The sequence below is a fragment of the Colossoma macropomum genome, unplaced genomic scaffold (assembly GCF_904425465.1).
Source record: "Colossoma macropomum unplaced genomic scaffold, Colossoma_macropomum, whole genome shotgun sequence".
NCBI classification, from domain to species: domain Eukaryota; kingdom Metazoa; phylum Chordata; class Actinopteri; order Characiformes; family Serrasalmidae; genus Colossoma; species Colossoma macropomum.
In genome coordinates, this window is record NW_023494790.1 from 33,000,216 (window position 1) to 33,021,462 (window position 21,247).

A 21,247-nucleotide genomic window follows, 5' to 3' on the forward strand; every position below is an offset into this window, starting at 1 on the left:
CTGCGCGATTTGTTGGAGAAATGGGACCATAATTCATCAGCACGAAGGAAGAATTGCCCCCAGAGATCAAAACCACTTGAAACGATATTTGCTGAAAGAAAAAAGAAAGAGACCATTTAAAACATGGCAGTCATAAATATGTATGTACAAGTCTTTTTTTTTCTCGTTCCATAATTTCCATGTCTTGTTTAGCAGGATCTAGCACACCTTTCATTATTGTATTAGTCTGCTGTTCAGCTGTTGCACTGTTAATATTTATGATATGGACCACTGTACTTTGACCACCTTCGTATGTCATATTTGCAGAATGTCGCTGGAAATACAAATGGAATCATGCGATGTGGTGAGATGAGATGGAAAATGTATGTTTTAGGTCCTGCAAAAGTTACTTTTTGCATCATCACATTTTATTACATGCCTACAAAGAAAGGCATGTAATATCCAATAAATATGGTACTGCGTGATTGAAGCTCGGGGCCTTTTTTGCTGCAAGTGATTTAGGGGCTCTCGTGAAAATCAGTGCCATAATGAATTCCATTAAAAAAAGGAGATTTTAGCTCAAACATTTTCTGCCTCTGTTAGAAGCCTTACATTTGGCCACGGCTGGACCTTTCAGAAAGATAATGACCCCAAATACACATAAAATTTCACACAGAAATGACTGTGGGGATACAAAATCAGAATTTTGCAGTGGCCCTCTCTATCTGCAGATTTGAACCCAACTGGAAGTTTGTCGTGTGTATAACAGAGGGCAGTCCACATATGAAGAGCCAAGAATGTCAAGGAACTGGAAATGTCCTGCACGGAGGAGTGGGCCAGGATCCCTTAACAAGTGTTCTATAACCTTAAGCACCAGAAAGTGGCTCAGTGCTGTTATTCTCAGCAGGGTGAGCTTTATCAAATATTAATAGTCGGGGTGTCAATATTTTTGGAACCTTTGTTATCAAAAAAAGTCTTACTAAAGAAAATGTTTTTTTGTTTCAATACACAATGTAAAAATAAAAATATGTAGCTTACCTATTTGCTTAATCCCTTAAATGGCCAGGGCCCAAAGTTTTATTAAACACTTCTATAACCTAAGAATGGCTAAACCAGTTTGCATTGAAGTCCCTGTAGTTACTGAAAAATAAGCCTTTATATGTAATAAGCCTGGGATTTTAAGGGGTTATACTCAAAATATCAGTCAGCGCACCTGTGGTTTAATTAATATATTGATATTTTCCCTTTTTTGATGAAAAGTGCCAATAATTTTGGAGTTGACTGTCATCTCCCAGTGAGAGAATAAAAACAATGCATTGGCCTTCCTCTTACCTTTAATCAGTGCCATATCTTACCGTGCCTGGGCTGCTGAGGTACGCCACTTTATCCCATGTTGCAACAAAGACCCATGAGGCAGTGAAGTTCACTCCTGGAAAGTACTGGTTTATGTCCCGTGTGGCCTGTGAAAGGACACTGCCACTGGTGTACTGATTATATGAGATAATGCCGGTTCCACGATTATCAATATCAGTCCAGAATGGAGCGATGATATCTCTTCTATAAATATTGAACTGAACAGGTGTAAAGCTGACCAATGGCTGATCAAATGTCAAGTGTCCATTGTTGTTAACCTTCAAATGAAAACAAAAGCCGACATCTTCAACTAGAAACATTTCTCAGATCATTTCCAGTTCAGCATTATTGATGATTATGACCTGTTTTCACTCACATATATCTGAGAGTATAAACGGCCAAAGAAAGAGAATGGACTCTGTAGGTTTACAGCAGATGAGCTTCCATCATCAATGCTGGGATTAACAGCATCTCCTGCCCCCGAACCAAATGGATAGAACAGTGATGGTGACACTGTAAGAGAATAAAAGACATTTTGTGCATTATTGCACATATTTAACAGTAAATAGATCCGATTTGATGGTACTTGTCTGTCCAGATCCTGACAGGAAGAAGCAGGCCTAAACTATAAGACTTCCAGGTATCAGGATTGAACTTGATCATTCAATACACTCCACTTTCCCGAAACATTATTTCAGAACTCTAAAGGAACATCCAGGGTATTTTGTTGTTGAAACACTGGAACACATCCCATTTTGTCCTTGGAGAAAAATCTTGGAATAGATCAGGCCTAAGATTTGTTTTTCTAAATAAATTTGTTTTTCTGTGAAAGGTCCTTATATGTTGGTCTGTATATACAGAAGAAAAACAAATTAACGGACGTATCAACATAAAGTCTTGGTAAGGAATTGAGGCTTCCAGAACAGCTTCAGTGTACCTTGGCATAGATTCTATATGTCTCTAAAACTGTACTGGAGGGTTGCTCTTCCAAAAAATAATTCACTCAATTGTTCAGCTGGAAAATGAGAACCTGACTTCAGCCTTGTAAAAAGTTGAAAGTTGAGAGACATTTTCCGAGAACTTATTCCAATTTTGTGGAAAAGATGCAAGAAAAGCAGCTATAGCTGAGCTAAGGCCTAAGGTAGAGCAAAATAAGTCTGGATTTTCGTATATGTTGTATTTTTTAGCCTATGCTAGTACACTGAGACATATTTACAGGCAAGATGGTAAAATTGACAGAAAATGTTGTGGCTCCTGAGGTGTTTTGATTTTTGTTGAAATGATAAGATGGCTCTTCTTAATACTTGGGTTGCCGACCCCTGGGCTAGAGTGATTGTTATCCGTTACATGTTCTCAAACAGCCCAAAATGAAAATGCTTTGCTAACAAAAACATGTTAGTTGGCTCATGGCATAGCTGCAAACAACAATTTATTTTCTCTGTGTGGTCATGGCTACTGCTGACTTAAAGATGCAATGTGCAGATTTTTTGTTACAATTGAGAGAAGTAGCATTATTTAGTCAGAATAAAAACACTCTGGAATTTTGTGTACGTTTGCTGCTGCGAATTGCCTGTAAACCTGAAATCTAATAAAAGTCAGAGGCATCAAGTCCAATTTTGCAGGAGTTCTTTGGACCACATCACACGTTGTTAGGACACATCTTTCACTGAGTTTTGACTGAGTTCTCTTTGAATTCTCTTTCAACAAGCTCGCAATTATCAGACTCATCTGCTTGCGGAAGGGGTCTGAAGCACAACCCATGTTATAAAATATTCCTCCACATGTTGTGCGCAATTACTCATTTCCACCAGAGAGGTCTCCAAATCCCTAAATCTTACATACCGCATCTTTAAAGTCAAAGGTTCCTTAAGTTTCTCTGCAGTAACAGCTAAAACTAACAAGTAATTTTAATTGCACAAAAGATGTTCAATAGTTATATGGAAAACTGTCAAATCATTATTTATGTAAAACCTGCTCTAAAAACACTGTGATGAGTGTTGTAAACTATACCCAAAATATGAGCAAATAGCAACTTAAAACATTGTCTCATTAAAATAATTTGGTTCTAACTTTTGTTATTTTTTCCCTTATCAAATAAAAAAATAATTGAAAAACAATAAAAATAAATGAAATAAATAACAAATAAACATTTTGTTTCTAAAATAAATATGTTTGAAAAGCACTCTCTTCTCTCCATAGTGAAGAACAAGCTTAGGGCCAAAAGTAAGACCTGGATTTTTAGTGGAAATACATGGCCAACGTGGACACCGAACATCTGATATCTTTTGCTTTTTTGCATAAGTCCTTTTATCTTTCAGAAGAAAATATTTTGTTTTTAGCTGCTTGCACAGGACATTGTGACACACTATTAGCCTTACACTGCAAGATATACATCCATGGAATTTTCCCAATCTCCTCCCACTACAATTGGTCAGTCTCCTCCCACTGATTGTTTGTTTCACATGTCAGGCAATCAGTGCCTTCCTGAGAAAGTAGATGGTTCTTGACCACATTATGCTGTGAAAATCACCAGGCTCTATGCCCATATGCAGAATTCTGGCTTGCAAGATTTTTTGACATGGTATAATGGAAAACAATTGATAATTGATAATAATGGTATGATGCACAATTTTAAAATGAGATCACTGCTGTGTCTGATCCACTCGCACCAGCACAACACACACTAACACACCACCAGTCAGTGTTACTGCAGTGATGAGAATGATCCACCACCCAAATAGTACCTGCTCTGTGAGGGTCCATGGGGGTCCTGACCACTGAAGAGCAGCGTAAAAGGGGGCTAACAAAGTATGCAGAGAAACAGATGGACTACAGTCTGTAACTGTAGAACTACAAAGTGCACCTATATAGTAAGTGGAGCTGATAAAATGGACAATGAGTGTAGAAACAAGGAGGTTGTCATAATGTTACGCCTGATCGATGTACACACTCATCACTACAGTTACTGGGGTTGATTACTCTTTGTCTCATCCTTGTTCTGTTTATGTATATGGTGTTTCACCATAAAGATGCCTCCCAAAACTCCAAGTGCAACATTCATTTTGATACATCTTTATAAATTGAGTCCTCAAGGGAGAAAAGCATCTGATTTCAGGTCAAAAATTTGCTTCTGCCCAATGTTTGGTATGCTATAGACTTAACTGCCTAGTAAGAAGTACATCCACATTTTTCTTTCATAACAACTTCAAGATGGTTGTTGTGTAGCCTACAAGCTTTGGATGTTCACTCAATTGCCCAAAACAACATGAAAATGTCAACCACAGATTGGAAAGCATTTGAGAATTTGTAAAACATAAGCCTGAAAACATCTAATGCATAGCATGTTTCTAGGCCCAATGACGACAGAAAAATGTAAAAAATAAAATAAAAACTGAACAGCAATTACCTGTTTGTGTCTTTGTAAGTCCACCTATGTAGTATTAAAAGAAATTACAAATATTCAGCAAACTTTTAAGGGTAGGCTTCAGTTCACTGAGCCAGTAACTGTAAAACAGGAAACATTTAAAGAAAATACTTATCATTAATATGATTGCCACCATCTTCAGAGGCACGGAAGGCATTATAACTGAAAAACCTTATTGGCACTTAGACTTGTAAATGATTGAAGTCTGGAAAAAATGTAAATATAATGAATATTTCTTCACACAGAGCCCCAGTTCTGCTGTCATTACCATAATGAAATCTTTTGAAGCTGTAAATGAATCACTCACCTGAGACAGAAGGGTGCTGCACTGTGTCTAAAGAATAGTTCAGACTGAAACACTTCTTTCTATCACAACATTCAAATGAAGAGAGAAACAAAAAGAGGAAAACTATTTCCTTGTGCCAGATGCACGGACTGCATTGCTAAAAAATTTCCATGCAACCTCTCCAATCTCATATGAAATCTAAATTCAAATTTCTGTTATTCTGTTGTAGGTCCTGGACAATGAGTCCCTTTATTCCCAATTTTTGATTATATGGAATGCAAAAGAGCATGTTCAAACTAATACTATTGCAAGTAATTTTTTACTACTAATTTTTAAAGATTTTTTTAAATAGCCTAAAAACTTTCACCAAGAAATACTTCTTTGTATAATAACATTAAATGGTGTGTTTATATGTTTATATAATATTAGTCATATAACTGCAAGTTAGGAGCTGTGCATAGTGCTGTGGCATACAGCTGATCTTTTATAGCCGACTGCAGTGGGGTTACTAACAGGCCAGATTATTAGATGATTTCTTCAACTGAGGCTGCTTTATGTTCATGTTTTTCAATGCATTTGCAATGAAACAGTAGGGAAATGCAATTGCTGGAGTGTTAGCTTCCATTACTTGTTAGATAAATTATCTTAATAGCACTACTGAAAAACTAATGAAGTGTCATGGCTTTCCTGGCCGGTTCAGCACCTTTCTGTGGCTGGATCTCAAAACCTGATCACAATTTGCTATCTCGACCCTTTCATAAGTAAGTTGCCATGGTGGACAGTAACAAAGTAAATGTAATTCTTTACTGTACTTGAGTAGTTTTTTCGTGTATCTGTACTTTACTGAAGTATTTCCATTTTGGGAGACTTTTTACTTTCACTCCACTACATTTCAAAGTCAAATATCTTACTTTTTACTCCACTACATTATGCAAAATGTCGTTCCTTTTGGCTTAATGTGTGTATAAAAATGTAACATCAAAACGAAAGAAGTGTGAAGCAAGAACACCAATCAGGGCACAGCGTGCACTTTGTTTTGAGCTTGTGGTCCCACTTTATAAAGTGTAATTACATAGGCTGTACTTCTGTAATCCATCTATAACATTGACTAAATTGTCAGTAGTTACAATGTTGTTACCCATGTGTAACTACACAGTTACATCAGGAACAGTATTATAAAGTGAAACACACAGCAACTCACTATTAATGAATTACGAGTTAATGATGATCAGGAACAGTATTATAAAGTGAAACACATGTTAACTGATTATTAATAAACTAGGAGTTAATTATGATCTGGAATAGTATTATAAATTGAACTGCATAAGAAAAAAAAACAAAGGAAATGATGTACTGTAGTACAAAAAGTATCAATAAAGAGATTTTGAAAAAAGTAAGAGTAAATAAGTTGTTTATTGAGTCCTTTGTTATTTGTGAAGAGTCCAAATGTGATAACATCCCTGGGTTAGCTAGCTATATCACTGAAAATAATACACTCAAACAAAATGACATTTAAATCTGTCAGTACTACTGAAGTAGAAAGTCTGAGAGCTGAGACTGATCACAGTATGTTCTGCTAGTACATAATTACACATATTTCTGTTTCACATCTGAGGCACACAGTTTTACTGCCTTTTAGCTTAGCTCACATCAGCTAAATTAACTACCTAGCTAGCATGCACTCATAACAGAACATCAGCAGCAGTTTTAGGTTTAATAAAGCACTAACATGCGCCTATAATTCTGAAACAACACAGTAAAACAGACATTGTACAAGAAGACCGTACCTACTTAGCTCAGATTAGTTTGCAAGTCAGCTAACTGTATCTGTACATTAGTGCTGCAGTCTGAATAAAACCTTGAATCTGAATTAAAAGTCTCACATTAGCGGCCCGTGGGCCTGCCATGAGTCTGATTCACTCATCATACATGAGGAGATACAGTGAGTCAGAATTAAAATAAGAACAGAATTATCAAACTAATCCACTGAGAATGCAGCATTAACTGCTCTCCTTTACCAGAATTAGCAAAAAACCTCAGGGGTGCTCAACAGAAACACCAAAGCTATTAAAATAAGAGTTCTGTGCAACTCTACTGTTAAATGTAAGTTTATTTAATTCAATTGAAGAATATTCAATAGAAGAATATTATTTTTATTTAAAATGTCAGACTCTCTATATATTGATGCTACCACTACTACCAAAAAAAAAAACAGAGTGGTGAGACCAAGACAAGATTGTCAAGATAGAGACTGAGACAAGATTTTCCAGAATTTAAAAATGAAAAGAAAGAACACAAAAACACTGAAACCACTAAAAATGTTCCTTATTATTCATTATATATTACATATAGATGTGACACTACAACAGAATCCAGATGCTCGCGGTGTAAAAAAGGCGAAAGGAGATTTAATGGAATCAGGCAAAAACGAAGTCAAAAAACAAGCAGGGGTCAAATCCAAACAGCCAATACAAAACACAACGATGATAAAATCACCGTGTGAACAAAACCAGGGGGCAAGACAAAAGGGCAAGTCGAAAAACAGTCCAGTAGTTCAAAAAACACAGAACACAAATCACAGGCAACAGTATCCAAAAGGGTAAAGGCAAAAAGCAGAGTCGAGTAAACAAAGCAAAGGGTCAAATACACAGCAGAGTAAAGATCAGAAATAACGCTCAGTAAGGTTCGGAAAGAAACAATACCTCGCACTGATCTTCCCTAAAGCCCGGGCTTAAAAACTATCCTGTTCTGATCATATGGTCTAAAGCACAGGTGCCAATAATCAGTACTCAGGAGAATGAGAGCGCTGATAGGAGCGCGAGATATTGTCCGAAGTCATGTGGTCCCCTTGAGGATCGTGGGAATTGGAGTCCGTATCATCCCTTGATACTGGCAAATGCGTGACAATAGATGAATATTACATTTATAACATATTTTGTAAAACTAAACACTAAATGATACATAGACATAAATATTGTGAAATATTATTATTCTGTATTATGCTTTTGTTGCCAGATTATTTCTTGTCCCTTCTTCTCTATAATCTATTCAGAATAACTACCTAACGTCAACTAAATATAATCCAAACAACATACATCCATAGTTATTATTGAATGAAATCATTTTGATCTGCCCAGATAAGCCATCATGAAAACACCAATTAGACTTTAGTTGAAATAAAATATAAAATAAAGGGTCATAAAATCTAATTGTCTGTGGCCCAAGTGTCAGGGGGTCTTCTCCAAAAAGACCTGGTACAAAAAATATAGGTAAAAAATGTTCTATATTTTTCATCCAAGTACTTCAAATATGCACTCATTTAAGTGCATCTTGGTCAGTGCTTATTATCAAGTCTTCTATCACCACAATCCACTACTAATACTACTGATAATAATAATGATAATGATGATAATAACAATAATAATAATAATAATAATAATAATAATAGTTGTCATGCATCCTCCAAGTACCTCGTTGGATTCGGACTCAATCTCCCAGAATCCTCTGGGAGATCACATCACCTCCACACAGCCAACCAATGATGACACTAACCTGGACTTAACCTCCCAGAATTCTCCGGGAGATCATTTGACTCCTCATGTGACTTTGCGCTCCTATCAGCGCTCTCGTTCCCCTGAATTCTAATGGGTGTCACCTGTGTTCTTGATCATATGACAAACATAGTTTAGTTTATAGCCCGGGCTTTAGCATAGGGACTTTGCGAGGTATTGTATACACTGCATGATCTACTGAGCATTCATTCCATTGTATGTTTTTTCGTGTATGACCTTTACCTTTCGTTTCTCGACTTTGCCTTTTTTGCTCTGCCCTTTGGATTATTTGCCCTTGTGTATGATTTCTGAATTTTGACCTTTTGCCTGTATTCCCGACTACGTTTTTGCCTTTCTCTTTTTGGACATTTGGACTTCTTTTGTACTCTCTGGAATTGACCCATGCTTGTTTTGTGACGATGACTTTGGATTGTGATTCTATCAGTAAAGCCTCCTTTGTGTTTTACATCTGCGAGCATCTGAATCTGCTTGGCATGTTACAATAATAATAATAATAACAATAATAATAATAATTATTATTATTATTAGGAGTAGTAGTATTCCTACTGTAGTAGTAGTACGAATACATAGAGGTTCTGACATATGAAAAAATAAACATGTTAGAGTTCTATTGAATTAAGTAAACTTACATTTAACACAGCACAGGACTCTTATTATGATAGCTTTGGTGTTTCTGTTGAGTGCCCATGAGGTTTTTGCAAATGCTGGTAAAGGAGAGCAGTTAATGCTGCATTCTCAGTGGATTAGTTTGATAATTCTGTTCTTATTTTAATTCTGACTCACTGTATCTCCTCATGTATGATGAGTGAATCAGACTCATGGCAGGCCCACGGGCCGCTAATGTGAGACTTTTAATTCAGATTCAAGGTTTTATTCAGACTGCAGCACTAATGTACAGATACAGTTAGCTGACTTGCAAACTAATCTGAGCTAAGTAGGTACGGTCTTCTTGTACAATGTCTGTTTTACTGTGTTGTTTCAGAATTAAAAGCACGTTACTGCATTATTAAACCTAAAGCTGCTGCTGATGTTCTGTTATGAGTGCATGCTAGCTAGGTTGAGCTAAGCTCATAGGCAGTAACACTTTGTGCCTCAGCTATGAAACAAATATGTGTAACTAATGTACAAGCAGAACATACTGTGATCAGTCTCAGCTCTCAGACTTTCTCCTTCAGTAGTAATGACAGATTTTGATTTCATTTTGTTTGGGTGTATTATTTTCAGTGATATAGGTAGCTAACTTAGGGATGTTTTCACATTTGGACAGTTCACAAATTAAAAAAAGGACTGAATAAACAACTTATTTACTCTTACTTTTTTCAAAATCTCTTTACTAATACTTTTTGTACTACAGTACATCATTCCTTTAGGGTTTTTTCCCTAATGTAGTTCAATTTATAATACTATTCCTGATCATCATTAACTCCTAGTTTATTAATAGTGAGTTACCATGTGTTTCACTTTATAATACTGTTCCTGATCACCATTAACTCCTAGTTTATTAATGATAAGTAACCAAGTGTTTCACTTTATAATACTGTTCCAGATCATAATAAACTCCTAGTTCATTAATAGTGAGTTACCATGTGTTTCACTTTATAATGCTGTTCCTGATCATCATTAACTCCTAGGTCATTAATGATGAGTTACCATGTGCTTCACTTTATAGTACTGTTCCTGATCATCATTAACTCCTAGTTCATTAATAGTGTTACCATGTGTTTCACTTTATAATACTGTTCCTGGTCATCATTAACTCCTATTCCATTAATAATGAGTTAACATGTGTTTCACTTTATAGTAAAGTTCCAGATCATCATTATCTCCTAGTTCATTAATAATGAGTTACCGTTGTTTCATTTTCTATTGTTCCTGATCATCATTAGCTCCTAATGAAGAACAGCAACACCTCAGTCATTATCTAACAGACAGTAATTACATAATCACTTGGTAATATGTAGAATGTGAAGTGAATGTGAAGGCAGGACACATACACATTCAGATAATTCCATGAGCCCTCTCTTCAACTTACCTTGCCCTCAAGAGGACATTAAAGGAGAACTACTGTTCAGAAGAAACACTGGCACACATGGTCTTGCTGAAAAGATTGGTATTTTCCTTTCTAAAGGTAAGCAGACTGGTCTACTGAATATTGAAGTATTTTAACAGTTGTCCCATTTGTAGGGTGATATGCAAATTGGTTTACACTGCCAAATATGAAGATGTGCATTAGCCTTTTAAGGTTTCTGATCAAAACAAACCCATCAGTCATTACAGTGTGCTGTGATGCCCAAGCATTCTCTGAGGATACCTGTTTCTGTGAATAGAAATGGAGAGTATAATCAATAATATTGTAGAGACTGCACACTTTGTAGTGTATTTCACCATTGTTAGAAGTAATTTATCAGTAATTTATGAGTAGTTATTCTAAGAAACCATAGTTACTAAGTAATTCTCTATGATACTCAGTAGTTATTTTTTAGTTAATAGTGAATTACCCTAATCATTAGTTCACTATTACCTCCTGAGTAGTTAACTAGTAGTTCTTGGTAGTTAAGAATAGTTACTTAAGCGTTAATGCAGAACTACCCATTCGTTCCTGCTTAGTTCCTGGTTAGTTACTTATTAACTATAAAACAGTATTGTAGTGTTACCCAAATCACAACGGAGAACACTAACAAATAACAACAACAAATGTCTCTTTCAGCAGAAGAGGGCGCAGCTTTGCATACAACACACCAAAAGCCCCTTAGCGGACTCCACATAGCCCCCCCTTGAAGGTCAGCCATCCTGGTGACCTACACAGTCCAAATAAAGTCCCTGGGGTGTGTGGAGTCCTGGTCAGCACAAGTGCCATGGGGTGCCCACTCATTTGCTATGGGTGCCACAGTTCTCCCTTGAGGCTGCATCCTTGCCACACCATCTCCTTATGCACACCACTCTGGGCATGCTGTTCTCCTCTGATCCTAGTGGGCAGTCAAACTGCAGCTCTAATGGAGTCCTCTCCATCAGTGTGCCAGAGCAGAGAGACAAGAGACCTCCTGAGAGATCATGAGATCCTGAAAGATCCTCCTCCTGAGCATGGTGGGACTCCTCACAGCTCAACGCCTCAAGACTTTCCTGGCATTTTCAAAAATGTGTATAAGTAGGGTATAAGTATCTGGACAAGAGGCACACTATATGCAAGTTATGTCACACTAAACTAAAATATTTTTGAAATGTGACTAACATTAGAAACCATATTACATGTTTCCACCCGGAGAAGGAAGTAAAACGCCTGGTTGTAGTTGCTGCCAACCCGAGGACCATCCAGCCAGCGATGTCAAAGCTTCCACCCAACTCAGAAAGGGCGAATCGAATTGAATTCCAAATCATTCAGTTCAGGTGTTCCAACCACTTCCATGGCCACAGGTGTATAAAACCAAGCACCGAGGCATGCAGACTGCTTCTACAAACATTAGTGAAAGAATGGGTCGCTCTCAGGAGCTCACTGAATTCTAGCGTGGTACCATGGTAGGATGCCACCTGTGCAGCAAGTCCAGTCATGAAATTTCCTTGCTACTAAATATTCCACAGTCAACTGTCAGTTGTATTATAACAAAGTGGAAGCGATTGGGAATGACAGCAACTCAGCCACGAAGTGGTAGGCCACGTAAAATGACAGAGCGGGGTCAGCAGATGCTGATGCGCATAGTGCGCAGAGGTCGCCAACTTTCTGCAGAGTCAATCACTACAGACCTCCAAACTTCATGTGGCCTTCAGATTAGCTCAAGAACAGCGTAGAGAGTTTCATGGAATGGGTTTCCATGGCTGAGCAGCTGCATCCAAGCATTACATCACCAAGCACAATGCAAAGCGTCAAATGCAGTGGTCTAAAGCAGGCCACCACTGGACTCTAGAGCACTGGAGACGTGTTCTCTGAAGTGGCGAATCAATGTTTCAAGCTGTTATAACTGCAAAGGGTGGGCCGACATCATAGTAAACCCTACGGATTAAGAATGGGATGTCACTCAATTTCATATGCGTGTGAAGGCAGACGAGCGAATACTTTTGGCATTATAGTGTATTTTACTGACACAGCGACCCCCACTCTCTACAATGAGACCAAAACCGAAGTTATGGAATCACTGAAGAAAACGGGTAGGATAGCTGTAACGTGATTTATGGACATCTACTGCCACAGAATCTTATTTCACCGTAACTGTGCATTTTATCACAGATGAGTGGCAGTTAGCGTCTCATGTGCTCCAAACAACAGCAGTGCATGTCAGCCTTCCAGCTGACCTGCCACATCACTTCTGTTTGTTTTATTAATAAAAGATTTTAGAAGATCATTACAAATACTTTGTCCAAGTCGTCACACAGTTGTCACACAGTGAGACAAAAGAAATCAAGATGCATGGATAACAACAAAACATCAAAACAAAAATCTACATTTGCTAAATAGGACTACTACAACTACAAATGTCATTTTGGCTCAGTCAATTTTCACTCATTTTCCCCTTTAGTTGACTGCAAAGGCCTATTTTATATGTTCTCATGTTTACATTTTTAATTGTTCACTATAGTTTAAGCATGGAAGAAAATTATAATTAGAAGACAGATGAGATACAAGAAAGAATTCATTTGATCAAATGAAAATGAGCATAATTTTTAAAATTGAGAAGTTAAATACATAGAAAAATGGATAAAGATAATGAGAGATTCTATTCTAGAGGTTCTATTTATTGTAAAATCATCTCCAGACTTGCAGTTTGAGCTACAGTTAAGATATAAAGAGAGGAGCTGCAGTATCTTGCAACCAGAAAAAAAAGTAGAAAAAACACTTTCCTTATCCAGAAGCCCTTCTTGAAAAGTGATATTAATAAGAAATAAGTTACGGAAATTCTAATGGTACATGATCTGACAGTAATTAAGGCATTTACTAATTAATACTTAATCAGAACGTAATGAATCATTAATCAGGAACAAAACATAAGATGAAATTACTCGGCATTACAACTAATCCTTGAAGATGAAGGTAATAAAAGCAGGAATTAATGTGTTAATTAAGCATTTTGTTGTTCCCCTTAGCCACAGTGTGGAATGGAATAATCCAAGTCACCTGTGTTTTCTGTGGAGCTCCATCCTCTCATCATCTTGCCCACCCGTGTCTTGTTGGTCATGCTGTGTAAGCAGCCCTTGTATTTGACTGTGTCTTTATCTGCATCAGGTCTTTTGTTTATTCTTTTTGATTACTCATGTTACCTTGTCAGTTTCTACCTCTATCTACTTATGCTTATTTAATACAATCAAAATCTGCTGACATCTTTTGGCCCACAGTCCTCATTTGTGACAGCTGCAATAGTTTTAACTCATCCTTCTTATTAAAAATATGACACCTTTTAACTTACATGTTAAGACACAGTGCCTTCTCAGGGAATGGTTTATCATACACTTACTACTGTAATTGGAAATGAGTTAATAAATTCAGAGATTGAATACCATCAATACCCTCATCCTTATATATTGGTACATTCATTCATTATCCAACTCGCTTATTCTTCTGGGTCATGCTGGAACCTATCCAAGCGCGCACTGGGGACACAGGTCATCACAGGGCAGACACACAGACGTACACATTCACCTTAGTATTACTAATTACCCTGACCGCATATCTTTGGACTGTTGAAGGAAAGCAGAGGACCCAGAGGAAACCCACACAGACACGGGGAGAGAATGCAAACTCCACACGGAAACACCCTAGTCGCCCAGCCAGGGAATCGAACCCAGGCTCCTCTTGCTGTGAGACGACTGCGCCACCGTGCCACCCAATATTGGTACATGCATTAATTACTTATGGGCAATTTCATCTTATGGTTGTTGCTATATGATTTATTCATTTGTCCATGATTGATGACTGATTGTTTTCTGATAAGTTATTCATTAGTAATGAATTAATTAGTATAAGATCATGTACTCTTACTATGAGTACATGATCTTATATAGCACTGCTGTGTCTGATCCACTCAGACCAGCGCAACACACACGCACACGTCACCACCACGTCAGTGTTACTGCAGTGCTGAGAATGATCCACAGCCCAAATAGTACCTGCTCTGTGAGGGTCCATGGGGGTCCTGACCACTGAAGAACAGGGTAAAAGGGGGCTAACAAAGTACGCAGAGAAACAGATGGACTACAGTCTGTAACTGTAGAACTACTGCACCTATATAGTAAGTGGAGCAGATGAAATGGACAATGATCATAGAAACAAGGAGGAAATATCAGCAATTATCAACCGTAGGCCAATATAAATGAGGTTTATAATGATGAAGTTGGATCTAACCATGGTGGCAGCAGTGACAACACTGCTTTTCAGCCATTATCAATGTTTTACTTTCTACGTATTAAGGTAGCATGATTTCTTTTTCCTTCTTTGGCAACTCCTCAAGTTTCATGTGATTGGCTGTTCATAAATGTCACGTTTTCACTGGCAACATTGATCAGAGCCTGACTATCTAAATCTGGATAAATCACAGCCTGAGCATCTACACCTGGATTAATCTCACCTGGATTAATCACAGCCAGAGCATCTAAATCTAGATTAATCAAAATCTAAACCTGGACTAAGTAAAATCTGAGTAACTAAACATGGATTCATCGCAGCCTGAGTGTTTAAAATTAGATTAATTAAAATCTGAGTATCTAAACCTGGATTAATTACCACGACACCTGCGCATCTGCTGTCTACATCAGCACTTCAGCAAACAGGGACAGAGACAGCGGTATGCCTGCTTCAGCTAGAAGAAACTCTACGCCTGTGAGAAAGAGAAGTACATCCTCAATCGTGTCAGATAAGCAGTTTTTCTGCTCCGCAGAGAGTTTAAAATTCATGGGAGACAGATATCTGACTCAGGATCTGAGATAAAACATGTTTATATATAAGTATTACTTGTAAACAGATAGATGAGGGTCTCAGGAATGGATTCACAGAGTCAGAATTTATCAAGTGTGTATTGAGAGTAATTTCAGTACCAGGTACTCTAGAAGAGTTTCTTGCAGATGAGGTTGACTATTCAAGATCTAAGTAGTACCAAGCTCTTTCAAGAGTCGACACTCAACAGTCTGCATCCCAAATAAAGGGTGTCAAGCAGCATGTGTTGCTGGCAGCGTAGACTCTATCCAGGTCTATAAGAGAAAAGCAATTGCATCAGGTGTGACATAAAGCCCTACCTTGCTGATCCCCAAGTAACAGGTAATTTTATCTTAGAACAGATAACAATCTGCAACAGAGGAGGCAGAAAGAATAAAACGCTTCACTTCCAGTGGTGGATGAAGTACACAAATCATGTACTTGAGTTAAAGTAGAGATACCCAAGGTAAAATATGACTCCAGTAAAAGTAGAAGTTCTCCCTTTAGACCTGAGTAGAAGTACAAAAGTATTTGCCTTCAAATGTACTTAAGTATCAAAAGTAAAAGTACTAAAAGATTAATTATGACTCTAATGTCCTATTATCACTTTTGTAACAAGACTCTGCTTCATTAACTCATTTTAGGTGAAAATACTCCAGTGTCTCTCTTGGTAAACCAGTCTTTTAATAGAATGTCATTAATTAGTGACGCTGATGTCTATTAAAATTATCATAAGCACAAAACACTGAAGGCAAACAGTTTCCATTAGGTAGAACCAAGTGGCTCTGAAATCACTTTTTGCAAACAAGCAAAGTTTCAGTTTAAGATTTATTTGCAACTTATGTTAGTTAGTTAAGCAAGTTAGTTAAGTTTAAGTTTAATAAAAACTTGTTTTAATCTCAGGTTCACAAATGAGTTTTCCTTTACTACATTGCCTCGGTAGGTCTCTGTTCATAAACATACACTAAAAAAAAACAACTGCATGTGTGTACATATTTCTATATTGTGGTCTATTTACACAAAGTTAGGTTAGAGTTAGGAGTTTGTTCCATCATTTATGTTGACATAGGCACTCTCAAAATTTTTACGCTGCTGCACTGACGTAGAATCGTATGCTTGCACAGGGTCGGTATGTCCAACAGGTCAAAACAAGCTCAAAACAAAGTGCACGCTGTGCCCTGATTGGTGTTCTTGCTTCATGCCTCTTTTGTTTTGATATGTTATGTTTTTATACACATATGAGCCAAAAGGAACAACAGATTTCTCATGATGTAGTGGAGTAAAAAGTAAGATATTTGACTTTGAAATGTAGTGAAGTGAAAGTAAAAAGTCACCCAAAATGGAAAAATTTCAGTAAAGTACAGATACACAAAAAACTACTTTAGTACAGTAACGAGTTACATTTACTTCATTACTGTCCACCACTGTTCACTTCCACACGGAAACAGAGACTAGTGACCGTCAGTTTTTGCTCAGGAGATTAACACTGATCAGATGAGTCAGACTAAACTATCTCAGTTTCACAATCAAATACAAGCCAACCGCACTGCCATCACGCAGCTGACGGATCAGGTGGTAACACTCACTGGGTCTACCTTAGTACCAAGGAATGAGGTTAACAGAAATTAGTAAAGGGTGGGTTGCTTTTCCTAAATAAGAAATAACCACACATAATGACCACCATTTAGTTTGAAACAGATGATGTTTTACCTTTGTAGAATTATCTTGAGACATATCCACCAAGCATGTTCCCACAATCCATTTTCAACTATATACAGAGTCATATTATCTGAATAATGCAGAAACAAAAAACATAAACAACCAAAATTGACCATAATATCAGAACAAACCAAGTCCCTCTGCAATGAGCTTTAAGCAGGTAAACTGAAACCATCCCACCAGTTCTCAGAATGTCCATTCCATGCTCTAATGCCTTTACATGCCTGTATGAGATGATGCAGTTCATCATTAATCCAGTTCAAGTTTATTTCCCATCCAGACTCTCAACACGAAACCAGATGACTGTAGCAAAGTTCCTCAAAGCCACATGGTATTTTTTCAAAGCCAGTTGGTCCTTGGCTCACAGAACCAAAATGTCCAGTTTGAATACCAAAAGAGATCATCAGGATTTGGAATAAGTCTGGAGACACACCCAGACCAAATCCAGCACAACCAAAACACTTATTGAGACAAAGAACATACAATTCCCCAACAAAGGTTCTAAAGAACATGTTTCTGGAGCCCTTACATGCCAAACATACTTAAGTTTCCCGCCAAATCTCTTCTTCTTCTCCCCTTAAACGGAAAATTAGGAGTTGACACTGCCCTCTAACAACTGGGAAAGGAATTTCCCCAGTGACAGTGACTGCATACTGTCACAAGGTGTCAGCATTATCTAAGAGTCTAGAGAAAATGGTGAACTCAAATGACAGAGAGATGCCCATTACTCACCCACATCCCTGTCCTAAAATCCAAACATCAAAGGGCGCCACAAAATGGAAATATCATGAATATATTCAACAGAAAAAAAATAGATGTACACATGGCTTCCTTTGTGGCCAAACTAGACATAGAGATGTGGGGTGTCCCAAGCAGTCCAGGTAGGGAAACTGAGTAAGGTCACTGGAAAGGGACAGCCTGAAACCTGAAACATCCAATTGTCCTACTGTGGTCTAAGTGGCAGTGAAATAAACCACCAGCATCTAGCGTCCTTCCTGAGCTCGGGGTGGCACAGGCCGTCCTACATATATATATGGTGAGGTCCAAAATCACACACTAACACGCCACCACTACATCAGTGTTACTGCAGTGCTGAGAATGATCCACCACCCAAATAATACCTGCTCTGTGAGGGGCCATGGGGGTCCTGACTACTAGCAGGTGCACTTTGTAGTTCTACAATCTGTTTCTCTGCATACTTTGTTCGCCCCCTTTCACCCTGTTCTTCAGTGGTCAGGACCACCCCAGAGCACGTATTATTTGGGTGCTGGATCATTCTCAGCACTGCAGTAACACTGACGTGGTGGTGCTGTGTTAGTGTGTGTTGTGCTGGTACAAGTGGATCAGACACAGCAGTGCTGCTGGAGTTTTTAAGCACTGTGTCCACTCACTGTCCACTCTATTAGACACTCCTACCTTGTTAGTCCACCTTGTAGATGTAAAGTCAGAGATGCTCATCTGCTGCTGCACAGTTTGTGTTGGTCATCCTCTAGTCCTTTATCAGTGGTCACAGGACACTGCCCACAGGACGCTGTTGGCTGGATGTTTTTGGTTGGCGGACTATTCTCAGTCCAGCAGTGACACTGAGGTGTTTAAAAACTCCAGCAGCACTGCTGTGTCTGATCCACTCAGACTAGTGCACAAACACTAACACACCACTACCATGTCAGTGTTACTGCAGTGCTGAGAATGATCCACCACCCAAATAGCACCTGCTCTGTGAGGGTCCATGGGGGTCCTGACCACTGAAGAACAGGGTAAAAAGGGGGCTAACAAAGTACGCAGAGAAACAGATGGACTACAGTCTGTAACTGCAGAACTACAAAGTGCACCTATATAGTAATAGGAGCTGATAAAATGGACAATCGCGTAGAAACAAGGAGGTGGTCATAATGTTATGCTTGATCGATGTGTATATATATATATATATATATATATATATATATATATATATATATATATATATATATATATAATAACTGTGTAATATTACTTCTCTGTAATATTAATTTCCCCAGTACTATCTTCTCTCTGTATTAATATTAATATTAATAATTAAATCAGGTCAAAGCATTGACCCAATTGTCAGGAGATCATGAGATCAATTCCTGTGATGCCACAGTCATCCATAGAATTAGGAAGAGTACGATAAAAAAATAAAATACTGAAAGTGCGTTTGCCAGGTGATGACATGCGGTGAAGGCAAAATAGATAACCGCCCCTGGAGGAATATGTGCAGCATTGAGTGAGTCATCACTTGAATTATGTGGTCAAACAAGATCATACAAAGTAAAAACCACTGCAATAAATCACTAATGTGAATGTGGAGAACAAGGAAACTGAATAACCCATAGTTGCTCAATGTACCAAAGACGTAAATATGAACTAATCACACAACACGACCTTCATTTACTGAACTGGACTAAAGAACAAATATGATTTTGGCTCAATCATTTTCACTAATTTTCCCCTTTAGTTAATTGCAAAGGCCTGTTATATGTTCTCATGTTAATAAATAAATGTTTAATCTATAGTTTTTTTAGTTTCCTCTGCTGGTTTACTCACTGTCCCACCTTCCAAACTACAAGGGTACGGTGATCGTGCTTTCTCTAGGCTGTCTCCCTGACTCTGGAACTCTCTTCCCTCACATATTCAACAGGCCAACTCTGTCTCCACTTTTAAATCTCTTTTCTATTGCTTATAACTGTTCTCAATCCTAAACCAGCACTTTGCCAAGTCCTGCTATATTTTGCTTGTGATGTTATGACTTCATATTCTCATGTTTGTCTTTACTGTTCTGTATTTCGAAAACCTGAAAGTGTCTTTGAGTTCTTGAAAAGCGCTATATAAGTATAATGTATTATTATTATCATTATTATTATTATTATTATTATTAACTATACTACTCATGATGAAGACTTGAGTAGTTACTGATATCTCAATTTCCCTGTATTTGTTTTTGTGTCCCCTCAAGTCAAGTGGAAAATATACTTACATTATCAGTTAACAATTCCAAATTATAATTACAAAACAGGAATCAATTCAGTTTTATTTTTTCACTTAAATGAGTCTTTCACACTTCACAGCTCATCCAAAGACAGGTTGTTTAGGGATCCAAGAATGGGTTTTCATGACGCTCCAAAAAAATATCCCTTTTGGCCCTGCTAGATCTGCCCCAGACAACTGTAAGTGCTATTACTGTAAAATAGAAGCATCTAGGAGCAACAACCATTTACCATTTCCATTCACAGCATACACATGAGAACTTCACTGGACATTCACATCATGTGACATATCATTTTCCTGTAATAACATGTTGCATGGATGTGTAATGCATTGTTCCTGTATGAGAGATATACAATGGATGCCATGTTTTTCTCGAATTAAATGTAAAATTAAGCCTGAAACTATGTAACAATGTATTTGTAAGACATAACAGTTGTATGATTTGGACATGATATGAACCAAGCCTAGTGAGAGTGGTCAGATACGAAAATCAGCACAAACACCTCCCACGTGGAGCAAGAATCAAACAGCATTGAGGAACAGTCGTGACAGGGACTGGGAAACATCTCATTTCTAAACTCCAACCAAATTTCTAAACCAACCAAACACTGATGCTATTGGCTGAAGCTCTCAGTCCCAAACCTGAAGAACATTGAAATATAAATATGTAAAGCTTTTCTCTGCTATTCTCCTCAGTATCAGCATGGTGATACGTCTCGAGATGCTGTAGAATCAAAATAGGTGTGAATTTCAGATATACAAAATTATCATTGTTGTATGCCATCTTTTTATGGTGTGTTAACTACTCATTTACATTTTGGCATTTTGGCAGATGCTCTTATCCTGAGCCAGTTACAATTTTGATCATTTTCTTTACACAGGTAGGCGAAGGCTGTGTTAGGAGTCTTGCCCAAGGACTCTTATTGGTATAGTGTAGGGTGCTTACCTACACTAGGAACCCTGGTCTACAGCATAGAAGGCAGAGGTGTAACCCACGACACTATACTAACCTA

At 37.8% G+C, this 21,247-nt stretch overlaps 1 protein-coding gene across 1 annotated transcript in view; it reads right to left on the reverse strand.

Annotated features, from left to right (window-relative positions):
- Positions 1-21,247, reverse strand: part of LOC118808766 (uromodulin-like) — a 45,728-nt gene that overhangs the window by 8,997 nt on the left and 15,484 nt on the right. The window contains exons 12-13 of the mRNA XM_036571643.1: positions 1,709-1,845; positions 1,335-1,610 (exon numbers count right to left, since the gene is read on the reverse strand). Coding sequence (XP_036427536.1) covers positions 1,335-1,610; positions 1,709-1,845 — 413 coding nt within the window. The remainder of the gene's footprint in view (positions 1-1,334; positions 1,611-1,708; positions 1,846-21,247) is intronic.